The sequence below is a fragment of the Pongo pygmaeus genome, chromosome 10, assembly GCF_028885625.2.
Source record: "Pongo pygmaeus isolate AG05252 chromosome 10, NHGRI_mPonPyg2-v2.0_pri, whole genome shotgun sequence".
NCBI lineage: Eukaryota > Metazoa > Chordata > Mammalia > Primates > Hominidae > Pongo > Pongo pygmaeus.
In genome coordinates, this window is record NC_072383.2 from 102233522 (window position 1) to 102247006 (window position 13485).

The 13485-nt window shown below is 43.0% G+C and overlaps 1 protein-coding gene across 1 annotated transcript in view; it reads left to right on the forward strand.

Moving 5' to 3' along the window:
* Positions 1–13485, forward strand: part of STAB2 (stabilin 2) — a 182662-nt gene that overhangs the window by 142797 nt on the left and 26380 nt on the right. Inside the window, exons 47-54 of the mRNA XM_054443474.1 lie at positions 533–616; positions 2112–2258; positions 3842–3982; positions 5298–5357; positions 6736–6912; positions 9045–9134; positions 11158–11304; positions 12931–12987. Coding sequence (XP_054299449.1) covers positions 533–616; positions 2112–2258; positions 3842–3982; positions 5298–5357; positions 6736–6912; positions 9045–9134; positions 11158–11304; positions 12931–12987 — 903 coding nt within the window. The remainder of the gene's footprint in view (positions 1–532; positions 617–2111; positions 2259–3841; positions 3983–5297; positions 5358–6735; positions 6913–9044; positions 9135–11157; positions 11305–12930; positions 12988–13485) is intronic.

Genomic DNA, 13485 nt, shown 5'->3' on the forward strand with positions numbered 1-13485 from the left:
AATAAAATATTAAAAACTAGAAGAATAAAATCATAAAAAATGATATAAGATTTTAATAAAATCATTAAAAACTAGAAGAAAATATGCTCATAGCAACCATATGATCTTAGAATTGCAAGAAGACAATCATAACAGTTAAGTACAACAACTTGTTTTATGTTTGTATTATTATCCTAATGATATAAAATACTGATATGTGCAAGAGACATTGGAAAAAAATACCTGAAAATAATAAGAGCTGCTTCTAGGTGGTGGGACTGGGCCGGGGTGGGGGGCCTGTTATTTTTTTCTTTGTGCTGTATTTTCAAAATCTTTAATACAGTAAGCATGGGTTAATTTTATAATGAGAAAAAAACCACACACGATTTCAATGACAGAGAATCTGGGTTTCATTTGAATCCAAGACTGAAACACAGGTCTCCTCATCCAGTCTTTGCTTCACCCAGGTGCCATCATCTCTGGTATTAGTTTGAGCCCCGGCATGTATTGATGTTAAGTGAGTGATGTGTGAGCCTCACCTTTCTTCCCACAGGAGCATTTTGTGAAAGATCTGGTCGGCCCAGGCCCCTTCACTGTTTTTGCACCTTTATCTGCAGCCTTTGATGAGGAAGCTCGGGTGAGTATGAGACTGTGGGCAGAAGGGGGAGGTCTGCAGCTGGAACATAGTCCTTGGGCCTCGCCCTGCAACCAAGACTGGAGATGTTTCTAAGCAGGAGCTCTAAGATCAGGTGGAACTCACCAGCAATAGAAGGGGCTGCCTCTTGGCACAGGGACCCCTGTCAGGGGAAACATTCAGGTAGATTTGGGGTAACCACTGGCCAGAGACTTTCTCAAGGACATTCCTGAACAAAGTATGAGGTTGGAGAAGATTAACAATTCTCAAGTGATTTAGACCTCCCATAGACAAAAAACGGGGGAGTGGAGGGAGAGATGCTGGGTTAAAGAGATTTAAATAGATTCTTTTCTTGCAGGATTTATCAGAGCCTTTACTGTTCTAATATTCATGGGGGCTCTTCATACTGGATTGCCAATTTATAATAATGATAGGTAACATTTACTGTGAGTGTCAAACACTGTTCTGAGTACCCGGCTTAGAATGACTCATTTGGTCCTCACAACAACCCCCTGAGTTCTGCTGTGATCCTCATTTTACAGCTGTGAATACTGAGGGAAGTAGCTTTCCCAAGATCACATGACTAGCAGGGGGTGGAGCAAAGACCCAAACCTGGGCCCATGTACTTAACCACTGCACACCCAGCCTCTCCATGCCTATATTTTGGACACCAGCAAAGCAAAGGCACAAAAATAGTTTTGGAAAGAAATTGACACTTTATAATTCAAAATAAAAAGCCATTAAAGGAGTTATGAAACAATGAGAATTTTGTGGGCTTTTGATTATTTACTTTATGTTAATATTTTTTGATTGTTTGTTTGTTTTTGAGACAGAGTCTTGCTCTGTCACCCAGGCTGGAGTGCAGTGCCACGATCTCGGCTCACTGCAGCCTCTACCTCCTGGGTTCAAGCGATTCTCATGCCTCAGCCTCCGGAGTAGTATTTTTAGTAAAGATGGTGTTTTACCATTGGGCCAGGCTGGTCTCGAACTCCTGGCCTCAAGTGATCCACCCGCCTCGGCCTCCCAGAGTGCTGGATTACAGGCATGAGCCACTGCACCCAGCCTTGTTTGTATTTTGAATTCCAAATGGAGATACGTCATGATCTTCCCGATACTAAAGGTTTAAATCTGGCACTGATACCTCTCCAAGAGGGGTATATGCAGTGTTTGCCAGCATGTTTCACAAGAAAATTCTGTTTTGAGGATCATCTCACAGAACTTGGGATCTTTGCGACGTGTATTGTGAAATCCTGGGCCAGAGGAACCCATGTTCTTTCCACACTGAGATTCCATAATGGAGGCAAGAAAGGAGCTAGAGTCATTTCCTGCCTTTTGTCTGAACAGCCTCCACTCTATAATCCTGACCAAAAAGCTTACTTCCCAGAGTCTGGGTGGGCCAAGAGGTGTGGAAGAGAGAATGGAGGACAGGAGAGCCAAATGGCACATTGCAGCAAAAGGCTCCTGCCTCTGGCTGGAACCCTCTGATCTTCTGTTACAGGTTAAAGACTGGGACAAACAGGGCTTAATGCCCCAGGTTCTTCGGTACCATGTGGTCGCCTGCCACCAGCTGCTTCTGGAAAACCTCAAATTGATCTCAAATGCTACTTCCCTCCAAGGAGAGCCAATAGTCATCTCCGTCTCTCAGGTAGATGCCAGTTATCCTTAGGTTCTCTTTCCCCTAGATCATGTCCTTTCCAGGAACCTGGATGGAGCTGGAGGCCATCATCCTCAGCAAACTAATGCAGAAACAGAAAACCCAATGCTGCATGTCCTCACTTACAAGCGGGAGCTAAATGATGAGAACTCGTGGACACATAGAGGGGAACAATACACACTGGGGCCTAGTGGAGGGTGGAGAGTGGGAGGAGGGAGATGATCATGAAAAATAACTAATAGGTACTAGGCTTAATACCTGGGTGATGAAATAATCTCTACAACAAACCCCCATGACACAAGTTTACCTGTGTAACAAACCTGCATATGTTCCCCTGAACATAAAAGTTTGGTTTTTTTTAAACAAAGAAAGCGCCTTATCCTTAGGTCCTCTTTCTCTTTTTTTTCCTTAAAGTAATATAAGAAATAATAATAACAACATCCGTTAAGTGATTTCTGTATGCAGGCACATAGTATTTGATGTGTACTAACTCACTTAATATGCAAAATACTCCCTTGATATAGACAGTGTTAATCCTTAATTTCCGAATAAGAAAACTGAGCTCAGAAAGATTAAGTAGCTTGTCCAAGGTCACACAAAGAGCAAATATTAGAGTCAGGATTAAAACTCAGAGGCAGGCTTCTCCAAGTAGTAAATAGAACTGCTTTTGGTAGCATTAGTCAGCAGCTGGAAAGGTTGAAAGCTTTTGATCCAAGCCACTTGACCAGGCTGGTCCAGTCCCTCCCTACTGCAGAGAAACAAATGGTGATCATAGGAACCAACCCAAATGTCCAACAATGATAGACTGGATTAAGCAAATGTGGCACATATACACCATGGAATACTATGCAGCCATAAAAAATGATGAGTTCTTGTCCTTTGTAGGGACATGGATGAAATCGGAAATCGTCATTCTCAGTAAACTATCGCAAGAATAAAAAACCAAACACCGCATATTCTCACTCATAGGTGGGAATTGAACAATGAGAACACATGGACACAGGAAGGGGAACATCACACTCTGGGGACTGTTGTGGGGTGGGAGGAGTGGTGAGGGATAGCATTAGGAGATATGCCTAATGCTAAATGACGAGTTAATGGGTGCAGCACACCAGCATGGCACATGTATACATATGTAACTAACCGGCACATTGTGCACATGTACCCTAAAACTTAAAGTATAATAATAATAAAATAAATTATGAAAAAAAATAAAATAAATTATTAACCCCCAAAAAAAATTCCTTGCAGAAGGAAAAAACCCAAGGGAGGAGGTATAGAACAAACATAAAAGAGAAGCCAATTTTGAGCTGCTTGCTTATTTCATATTGGAGAATCATATTGAAATTACTGTTTTAGATTATTCTATGTTATAATTAACTTCTCCAGGTGAAAGTTACATTTTTATCTCTGTTTTCACTTTATAATCATAATAAAAATACACTCAAGTATTAACTTGGATATTCAGTTTTTGCTCCTGATAATTTGACACATTGGTAAAGCATTCTGTGAGAAGCAATTTTGTGTCTATTTCACTTTGCGCTCATTTCTTTTTTGTTTTTGGTTGATTTCAGGGCACAGTGTATATAAATAATAAGGCTAAGATCATATCCAGTGATATCATCAGTACTAATGGGATTGTTCATATCATAGACAAATTGCTATCTCCCAAAAATTTGCTTATCACTCCCAAAGACACCTCTGGAAGAATTCTGGTAGGTAAACTCTCTGTCATATTTTCGGCCTGGAGTGACTCAATACATTATCATCTCTATTCTGATTCGAAGTCATCATTTTGAAAAATGTTCTTTTTCTGCTTCAATCTCAAGCTATTATTAAAAGCCTAGTAAACATTATTCTTAGTAAGAAATAAATAAGTAAAAGACATCTTAAATTGATAAGTGGGTTTTATATGTTTTTATGTAGCATCCACAAGGACAGGTAGTCTTACATAGGTTTAGAAAATGGAGAAGATAGATAAAATTAAATCTGGAGTAAAATTCCTTCTAAATTGACAGAAAATGTAATTTTAACTTTTATTTTTATTTATTAATATAGGTCAAGGTCTTTCACTGCAGAACACAGAATCCACTACACTTAGACAAAAAAAAGTTTCTTGAGATAGTAGATACATCATCAAATGTCTGGAAGGGTAGAGCCTAATTCAGATGCTACACAGCTGGGAGCAGAGCAGCCCAGGGAGGTCTGCAAAGGGTAGACACCTGGCTAGGTGCAGTGGCTCACACCTGTAATCCCAGCAATCTGGGAGGCCAAGGTGAACAGATTGCTTGAGTCCAGGAGTTCAAGACCAGCCTGGGCAACATAGTGAAACCCTGTTTCTACTAAAAATACAAAAAACTAGCCAGGTGTGATGGTGCATGCCTATAATCCCAGCTACTTGGGAGGCTGAGGTGGGAGAATCACCTCATCCCAGGATCAGATGCTTGCACTGAGCCGAGGGCAGTGACCTGAGATCATGCTACTGCACTCTAGTCTGGGCAACCACAGTGAGATCCTGTCTAAAAAAGTTTTTTTTTAATTAAACACACACACAAAGGGTGAACACCTAACCTGATAACCTTACCACCACTACCACCAGGCTGTTCTGGCTGTCCTGGCTGTCACAGCTCTGTGACTGCCACCTGTCTCCAGCCTCACCACCTTGGACACTAGACACTGGGCTATAGATGTCCCCATTGTGCTTGCCAGACGGGGTGATCTCCCTTCTAGCAGCTGCTGCCACCTCATATTATTTCTTTCCACCAAGAAGCTTTGCACAAGTGCTTCTGCTTGGAGGACCTTATATCACACCGGGGCTGTAGCTGCAAGGGAGTCTGGGAAAAAGTGGCGCTTAGCCTACTAGTCTCTAGAATGCAGAAAAGCGAGGTCAGAAGAGAGCTGGAGCAGGTGCTGATGAGCCCTTCTACATATCTGTCAGGTTATGTTACCTTTTTTTCACTTGAGCTCTTGTTAAATTCCTCGTAAACTGTATAAGGAAAAGTTTCATGCTCATTCTTATTATCTTTGCAGCAAAATCTTACAACTTTGGCAACAAACAATGGCTACATCAAATTTAGCAACTTAATACAGGTAAAAATTTAGGGGAAGTTGACTCAGAGGATAACCTGCCCAAAGAAGTTTTGTTTTGTTTGTTTTGTTGTTGTTTCTGTTTTATTTTGACATCAGCCAGCTGTTGTGGGATCTGCATGGGGAAGTCCCAATTTTCTGGAGAGCAAAGTCATTCTCTGCCACTCCCTTCTTAGAATGTTATATGGCTTGTTGAGCTATATAATGTACATTTGGCTGAGTTAGAAATTGAGGATTTGAGGCTGGGGAGAGGGGAAGAATTTGGAATGTGGCAGCAGTGTACTAGGTGCTTCACATCTGGAATTATCAACTCCATTATAAAGATGGGGAAGTTGAATGGGAGAGTTGGGAACTCTATGCCTGTGAGGCAGGTAGAAATTAAAACCTTATCTTTCTGGCAGGCACGGTGGTTCATGCCTATAATTTCAGCACTTTGGGAGGCCAAAGCAGGTGGATCACTTGAGGTCAGGAGTTTGAGACCAGCCTGGCCAACATGGTGAAACTCCGTTTCTACTAAAAATACAAAAATTAGCTGGGCATGATGGCATTCACCTGTAGTCCAAGCTACTTAGGAGGGTGAGGCAGGAGAACCACTTGAACCCAGGAAGCAGAGGTTGCAGTGAGCTGAGATCACACCACTGCACTCCAGCTGGGGTGACAGAGTGAGACTCCATCTCAAAAAAAAAAAAAAAAAAAAAGCCATATCTTACTGACTTCAGAGATTGTTCCCATGAATTGAGTAGAAACTTCCAGTATGAACAAAAGATTGCAGAGGAGAATAGGGAGGAGCAGGCCAAGCATCTTTCTGAGGCTCCCTCTTCCGTGTTCCTCAACCCTGAGCAGTCCCTGGGGACTCCAGAATTTGACTTTCTGATTTGCTGTCCAAGAAAATATAGGTCAGGATGGGCACAGTTGGCTCATGCCTGTAATCGTAGTACTTTGGGAGGCCAAGGCAGGAGGACTGCTTGAGCCCAGGAGTTTGAGACCAGCCTGGGCAACATGGCGAAACTCCATCTCTACAAAAATACCAAAATGTGCAGAGTGTGATGGTGCATGCCAGTAGTCCCAGGTACTCAGCATGTTGAGGTGGGAGGATCACTTGAAGCCACGAGGTTGAAGCTGCATTGAGCTGTGACTGCTACTGCACTCCAGCCGGGGCAACAGAGTGAGACCCTGTCTCAAAAATAAGAAAAAAAATTGTAGGTCAGAATGGCTGGGGTGTGATGGGCTTCTAGTTTTTCTAGCTGCATCACCCTTGAACCATCCAGAGTCCCAGTAAGCCATGGGCTTGAGCATGGAGGAGAATCCTCAGAGACAGAACCCCTGCCCACATGTCTGGTCCTTACTCAAGCTAGCGAGGGGCTGAATCCCTGTGTTTCAGGACTCAGGTTTGCTGAGTGTCATCACCGATCCCATCCACACCCCAGTCACTCTCTTCTGGCCCACCGACCAAGCCCTCCATGCCCTACCTGCTGAACAACAGGACTTCCTGTTCAACCAAGACAACAAGGACAAGCTGAAGGAGTATTTGAAGTTTCATGTGATACGAGATGCCAAGGTATTTAGTTTACGTGCAGACATAAGTGCAAGAATGTCCCAGGGTGGTGATAAAATTCAGCACCAAGGCATTGTGGCCTAGGAACTGTCAGTGCGTCCCTGTCTCCACTGTATGCAGGAAGCCGCAGCATCCCCTGCCCCACTGTGTCCTCCACTGACTGGCCATGGTTGATTGGCTCCTGCAGTATACATTTGCCTCTGTTCCTTGGACCTGCCATTTTTTTTTTTACTTTAATCAATACCCAAGAGCATCATTCCTCTCTCTACTGCAGATCAGCCTTTCCTCCTTCCTAGTTCTGGAAAAATGGCTGCTGACAACAGTTCTCAAGTTTTTCCAGATGGACTCTTTCTCATCCAATTCCAAAATTTCTAGGCAAATGACTGATTGATCCAGCTTCAATCAGTTGTGGCCCCTGAATTGATTAACTGTATCAGAGAAGCATGATCATATAGAAACTAGCATGATCATATAGGAACATGCATGATCACATAGGAACATATGTGATATAGGAATAAGCATGATATAGGAACAAGCACAATCATAGGAACAAGCATGATCATACAGGAACATGCATGATCATATAGGAACATATATGATCATATAGGAGCAAGCATCATATAGGAGCATGCACAATCACATAGGAGCAAGCACGATCATATGAGAGCAGCATGATCATATAGGAGCAAGCACGATCACATAGGAGCAAGCACGATCATATAGGACCAAGCACTATCATATAGGCACAAGCACGATCTTATGGGAGCAGCATGATCATATAGGAGCAAGCACGATCACATAGGAGCAAACATAAAGGAGCAAGCATGATCACATAGGAGCAAGCATGATCATATGGGAGCAGCACAGTCATATAGGAGCAAGCACGATCATATAGGAGCAAGCGCGATCATATAGGAGCAAGCACGATCATATGGGAGCATGCAATCTTACAGGAGCAAGCACGATCACATAGGAGCAAGCACGACCATATAGGAACAAGTGCAACCATATAGGAGCAAGCACAATCATATGGGAGCAAGCATGATCCACATGGGAGCATGCAGTCTTCTAGGAGCAAGCACGATCATATAGGAGCTGCACGATCATATAGCAGCAAGCATGATCATATGGGAGCATGCACAGTCTCATAGGAACAAGCATGATCATATAGGAGCAAACATGATCATATAGGAGCAAGCACAATCATATAGGAACATGGCAGTCATCCCGAGTCCTCATCCAGGACTCATGTTTCTCCCAGGACCAAGTCTGCTCAGTTCAAGAATGCCAAATGCCCCAACTTCTGTTCATCCACAGCATCTAGATTAGTTTCCCAGGGCTGCCATCACAAATTACCACAAGCTGGGCAGCTTAAAGCACAGAAATGTATTCTTTGTTGTAAACAGTTCTGGAGGTGAGATGTCGGAGATGAAGGAGCTGACAAGGTTGTTCCTTCTGGAGGTTCTGAGGGAGAATTTGCTCCATGCTTCTCTCTCCGCTTCTGGTGGCTTCTGGAAATCCTTGGTGCTCCTGGGCTTGTGTATTCGTCCAATATCTGTCTCTGCCATCACAGGGCTGTCTCTCCCTGTGTGTTTCTGTGCCTTCACGCAGCATTTGCCTCTTCTTTCTTATAAGAACACCATTCAAACTAGATTAAGAGCCTACTCTACTCCAGGATTACCTCATCCTAACTAGTTACATCAGCAATGACCTCATTTCCAAATAAGATCATATTCTGAAGAACTGGGGGTCAGGACTTCAACATAACTCTTTGAGGGCACAGTGCTGCCCATAACTGCATCCTGTGTCATTTCCCAGCCTCACCCACTCATTCTTTCACTGGCTTCATACACTAAGACTGCATCTTCAGAGACTCCCAAGCTTAGATGGGAGATGGAAGGGTGATTGAAACCAGTCCAGCTGGTCAACTCTTTCCCTCAAGAAGGAATATGCAACCTCCCAGAGAGCCCCGATTATTCTTCCCATTGGTTATACCTATGGTCATTTGTAAAGATAAAGTTATTATAACTCGTGGAAAATTTGCATCTGAATTTGGTTTTTTAGTAAAGCTCCTTCGGGCCATCCCTTCTTCAGCCCAAATTTGGGGCAGTCACGTGGCACCATCACTCCTACAGGTTTTAGCTGTGGATCTTCCCACATCCACTGCCTGGAAGACCCTGCAAGGTTCAGAGCTGAGTGTGAAATGTGGAGCTGGCAGTGACATCGTGAGTATCATCATGAAGGGTGGGCAGGGAGGGGTTAACACATTCACAGCAAGCTATTCCCCCAGCAACTGCCCCTTCAAGGAGATGTTCATTTTTTCCCCTCCATTCGTAGCAGGCTCATTTTTTTCTCACTACCTTCAGAGGTATTTTTCCTGAGACTGCGTAATTGGATATGAAAAACCTGATAAATTCTGGCCAACCCAAGCCCTCCTAGCAGGTGGCAGGAAGCCTCTTACACTGTGGAGAGCAGCTTCCAGTTGATTTTATTTTTTGTGTACAGCATTTTCCAATGTGAGATACTTTCCTGAAACAGGAAAGTATACAGTCATTCCTTTCTCTTCCTTCCCAGCCCCACTACTGCGACCTCACCTCCAACCCTCTCTTGGCAGAGTCAGAGCCAGCTCTGGGCTATACTTACCTAGATCAGCCAACTGAGAGGTTTGCAATTTTTACCTTCCCGGGCTAGTTCCTGAACAATTCTGTCTTCCTGTAATTCCATATGATGAATGGGTCTAATGGGATTATTTCAACTGCATAGCATGGAAAAGCCAAAATCCTGTGACTTAAATATAAAGGATTTATTCTCTTCTACAAGAGAAATCTTTAGTATGATGGCTCAGTGGAAAGGCGCCTTCTCTCTTTCTGCTCTGCAGCACATGGTTCCAGCCTCTAAGGTCCAGCATGGTTGCTGGAGCTCCACGTACCATGTCTACTTTCCAGGCAGTGGGAAGGAGGAAGGGCAAAAGGGATGCATCTCCCAATTGAGTTAATTCCCTTCAAGGAGGATTCCAACAAGTTCCATACAACATTCTGTGCACATCTTATGACCAGTATCCCTTTGGTGTTTGAATTAGAATTGCATTGAATTTATAACTGACTTTGAAGAGTATTCACATCTTTTCATTCCAGCTTCTGGAACGTTATCCCAGTGTACACTCGAGATTGTCCTGTCTCCCTAGACCAAAATAGACAACTATCAGAGAAGGATAGTAAGAATGCCCTCTGCTTGTTCTGTGTGTCGATATAGCTTTCAGAGCACTTTGCAATGTATTATTTAGTCTGATCTGTATAACAACCCTATATTAGAAATCATTTACTCTATTTACCTAGCGAAAAAAACAACCTCAGAGAGGTTCAGTGACTTGCCCGTGGTCACATAGTACATGAGTGAACATGCAAGGCTTTAACCACAGTTTTCTGGTGTTCCTTCCACTGAGTCACACTATCTCCATCCCATCCATAGATGCTGGGAGTTATCTTGTTTTCCTCTCAAAAGCTTTCTAAAAGTATTTTATATATTGGAAGAGTAATGTAGCTGGGTGACCTCAGGAAAGGAAGCCCTGAGATTATTGCCAGCATTAAATGAAATAATGTCTCCAAAGCCCAGTTGATTATGCCTGGTACGTGTGAAAAAAGAAATTATCATTACAAAGTTAAAGCCTATCACTTGTACACCCCAGAAAGAAAGCCGAACCAGGCACTTTGCTAGGTGCTGGCACTAAATAAGGAGACTCGCTTACTACACACAAAGAGGGCACATCAGCGAAGTTCATCCCTAACCACAGCAAGGTCATCCTTGCTCCACCCTATCACCCACTGCTGACGTTTCTCCTTTGGTAGAGGAAGTGAGGCAGAGGGGTCAAGGGGGCAGGCTCTGAGGCTGACTGCCTGGGTGCAAATTGCCCACACCACCATTCACTGGGCAAGTCATTTAACCTCTCACTGCCTTAGTTCCCTCATCTGTAAATGGGTACTAAATTAGTAGCTACATCCAACATACCCACCTTGGATTGTTGTAAGAATTAAAAGAATTTGCACAGGTAAAGGACTTAGAACAGTATCTGGCACATAATACATGCTGGGTATTTGATAAATATATACATACATGGGGTTTTATTAAGTTCTTCCTGAGTCTTGCCGTTACTGGCCATGTTACATGGCTGGGAAAGAAGAGATGTATGAAAGAGATTGACTTTTTCTCTCTCTCTTTCTCTCTCTCTCTCTCTTTTTTTTTCTTTCTTAGGGTGACCTCTTTCTGAATGGCCAAACCTGCAGAATTGTGCAGCGGGAGCTCTTGTTTGACCTGGGCGTGGCCTATGGCATTGACTGTCTGCTGATTGATCCCACCCTGGGGGGCCGCTGTGACACCTTTACTACTTTCGATGCCTCGGTCAGTCCTAAAAACAACAGTGTAGTAAGAGAACCTTAAGCCAAAGAATGGCCCTCATGATCCAGTGTGGACCCTGTTGTGAAACCATTTAGGGCCTGTCCTCAGCAAGACTAGGACCCAGAAGACCTGAGGGCCAAATGATGTAGTTCTTTAGACTCAGAAGCAACAGGCATCTACTTAGCCCCACACAGCCTGGAATATTCTTGTTTATCCACCCATCTACTCACCCACTCATTCACTCCCTTATCATTGAGAAAACAGTTCTTGGATACCAACCGTATGCCAACTGCCATTCGTTTTCAAACACATCCATCTATTTAGTCACTCACTCATGCATTCAACAAACATTTGTTGAACGTCTGCCAGATTACACCATATGAAATTGCCATATTTGACAGTCTGGAGCCTATGAAAAGGGCAATTTCACATAGTCAGTCTAATATGATATGCCACTCACACCTCTATTCACTTACCCATTGATTCATTCATTTGACAATATTGATTGAACTACTATCCAAGGCCCTGCACTGTGTGAGGCATTTTTACATTCACTCATTCATCCATCCAGCATCTTTACTGAGTACTCCCCTGGAGCCAGCCATTTTGTTCAATGCTTAGCTTACCCTTACAATAATCCAATAATAGGAATAGTTATCATCCGCCCTATTGTGTAGATTTAGAAACTGAGTCTCAAAGAGGTAAAGTGACTTCACATGGCAAAGTTTGGCACCAGTTGATATCAGTACCTGGCATCTCCTAGGAATTTCAATAACTATCCCAAATTTTTTGGATCCCAGTCAGCCAAAGCAGGAGATGAAACCAGTTGTCCTTTCTACCATAGGGGTCTTCTTAATTTCCAAATTATATTCCACGCATATTTTTCAGTTAATCATTTTTCCTCATCAATCTTCTGAAGATCAAATAGCAAGAATTATTATCCCTATTTATTATAAAACTAAGGCTCAAATAGTATTTGTGATTGGCCAAAAGTATCCCATTTAACTTAAAATGGAACTAACACTTGCACCCATATGTCCCACTGCTAACAGCTTATGCTTGTAAGACACTGCCCTGGTCCAGCTCTGTATAACAGATTTTCCCTTCAGAGAACAAAAGCACAGAGCTAATGCCCAAGACAGATCTTCAGAATTATCTGTGGCAAAGTTAGTGTGTGTGTTTTGATATTCTTTGTTGTTGTCGTTGTTTTGAGATAGGGTCTTGCTCTGTCATCCAGGCTGGGGTTCAGTGGTGCAATCACAGCTCACTGCAGCCTTGAACTCCTGGGCTCAAGTGATCCCCTCAACTTAGCCTCCAAAGTCGCTGGGACTACAGGATCATGTGCCACCATGCCTAGCAAATTTTTTTTTTTTGCAGACAGAGTCTTGCTGTATTGCCTAGGCCAGTCTCAAACTCCTCGCCTCAAGCGATCCTCCTGCCTTGGCCTCCCAAAGTGCTAGGATTACAGGTGTCAGCCACCATGCCTGGCCAGTTTTCATATTCTTGATCATAGCCAGAGTCTTAATCAAGACTAATTAAGCCCTTAATCCATCCAGGTATTAATCAAGAACATTTCCTTGTGTTTTCTGATATTCTTGGTTTTCAAGTGTTTCTTTTCTTGCATACTAGGGGGAGTGTGGGAGCTGTGTCAATACTCCCAGCTGCCCAAGGTGGAGTAAACCAAAGGTAATTAAGACTGCAATGATAATGTTTGGAGAACCATAGGTCTGTTTCATTATCAGACCTCAGTATATGTGTATGTGTGTGTGTGTGTGTGTACATATGTTGCATAAATGTAATTTATGTCATTCTTTCAACAACAAAGCCAATGGAGTAAGATAGATATTCTCAACCCAGGCAACCTGTCAACCTATGTTCTAGGAACTGTCTAGAAAAGTCATCAGATGGTAGACCTAGAAGGACTTAGAAGATAATTATGATCATTAAAAATAGCTGCATTTTGTTGGCTGCTGTCCATGTTCCAGGCTCTGTGCTGAGCCTTTATATACTCATTACTCTATCCCTCTTTATAATACTCATAGGAAGCTATTATTACCTACACTTTACTTATGAGAAAAATGGGTCTCAGAGAGGGTAAGCAATCAGCCCAAGGCCACACAGCTAGTAAGGAGCAATGCTAGGATGAAAGTCCAGAGAGCAATGGAGACTAATGGTTCAGTCAAT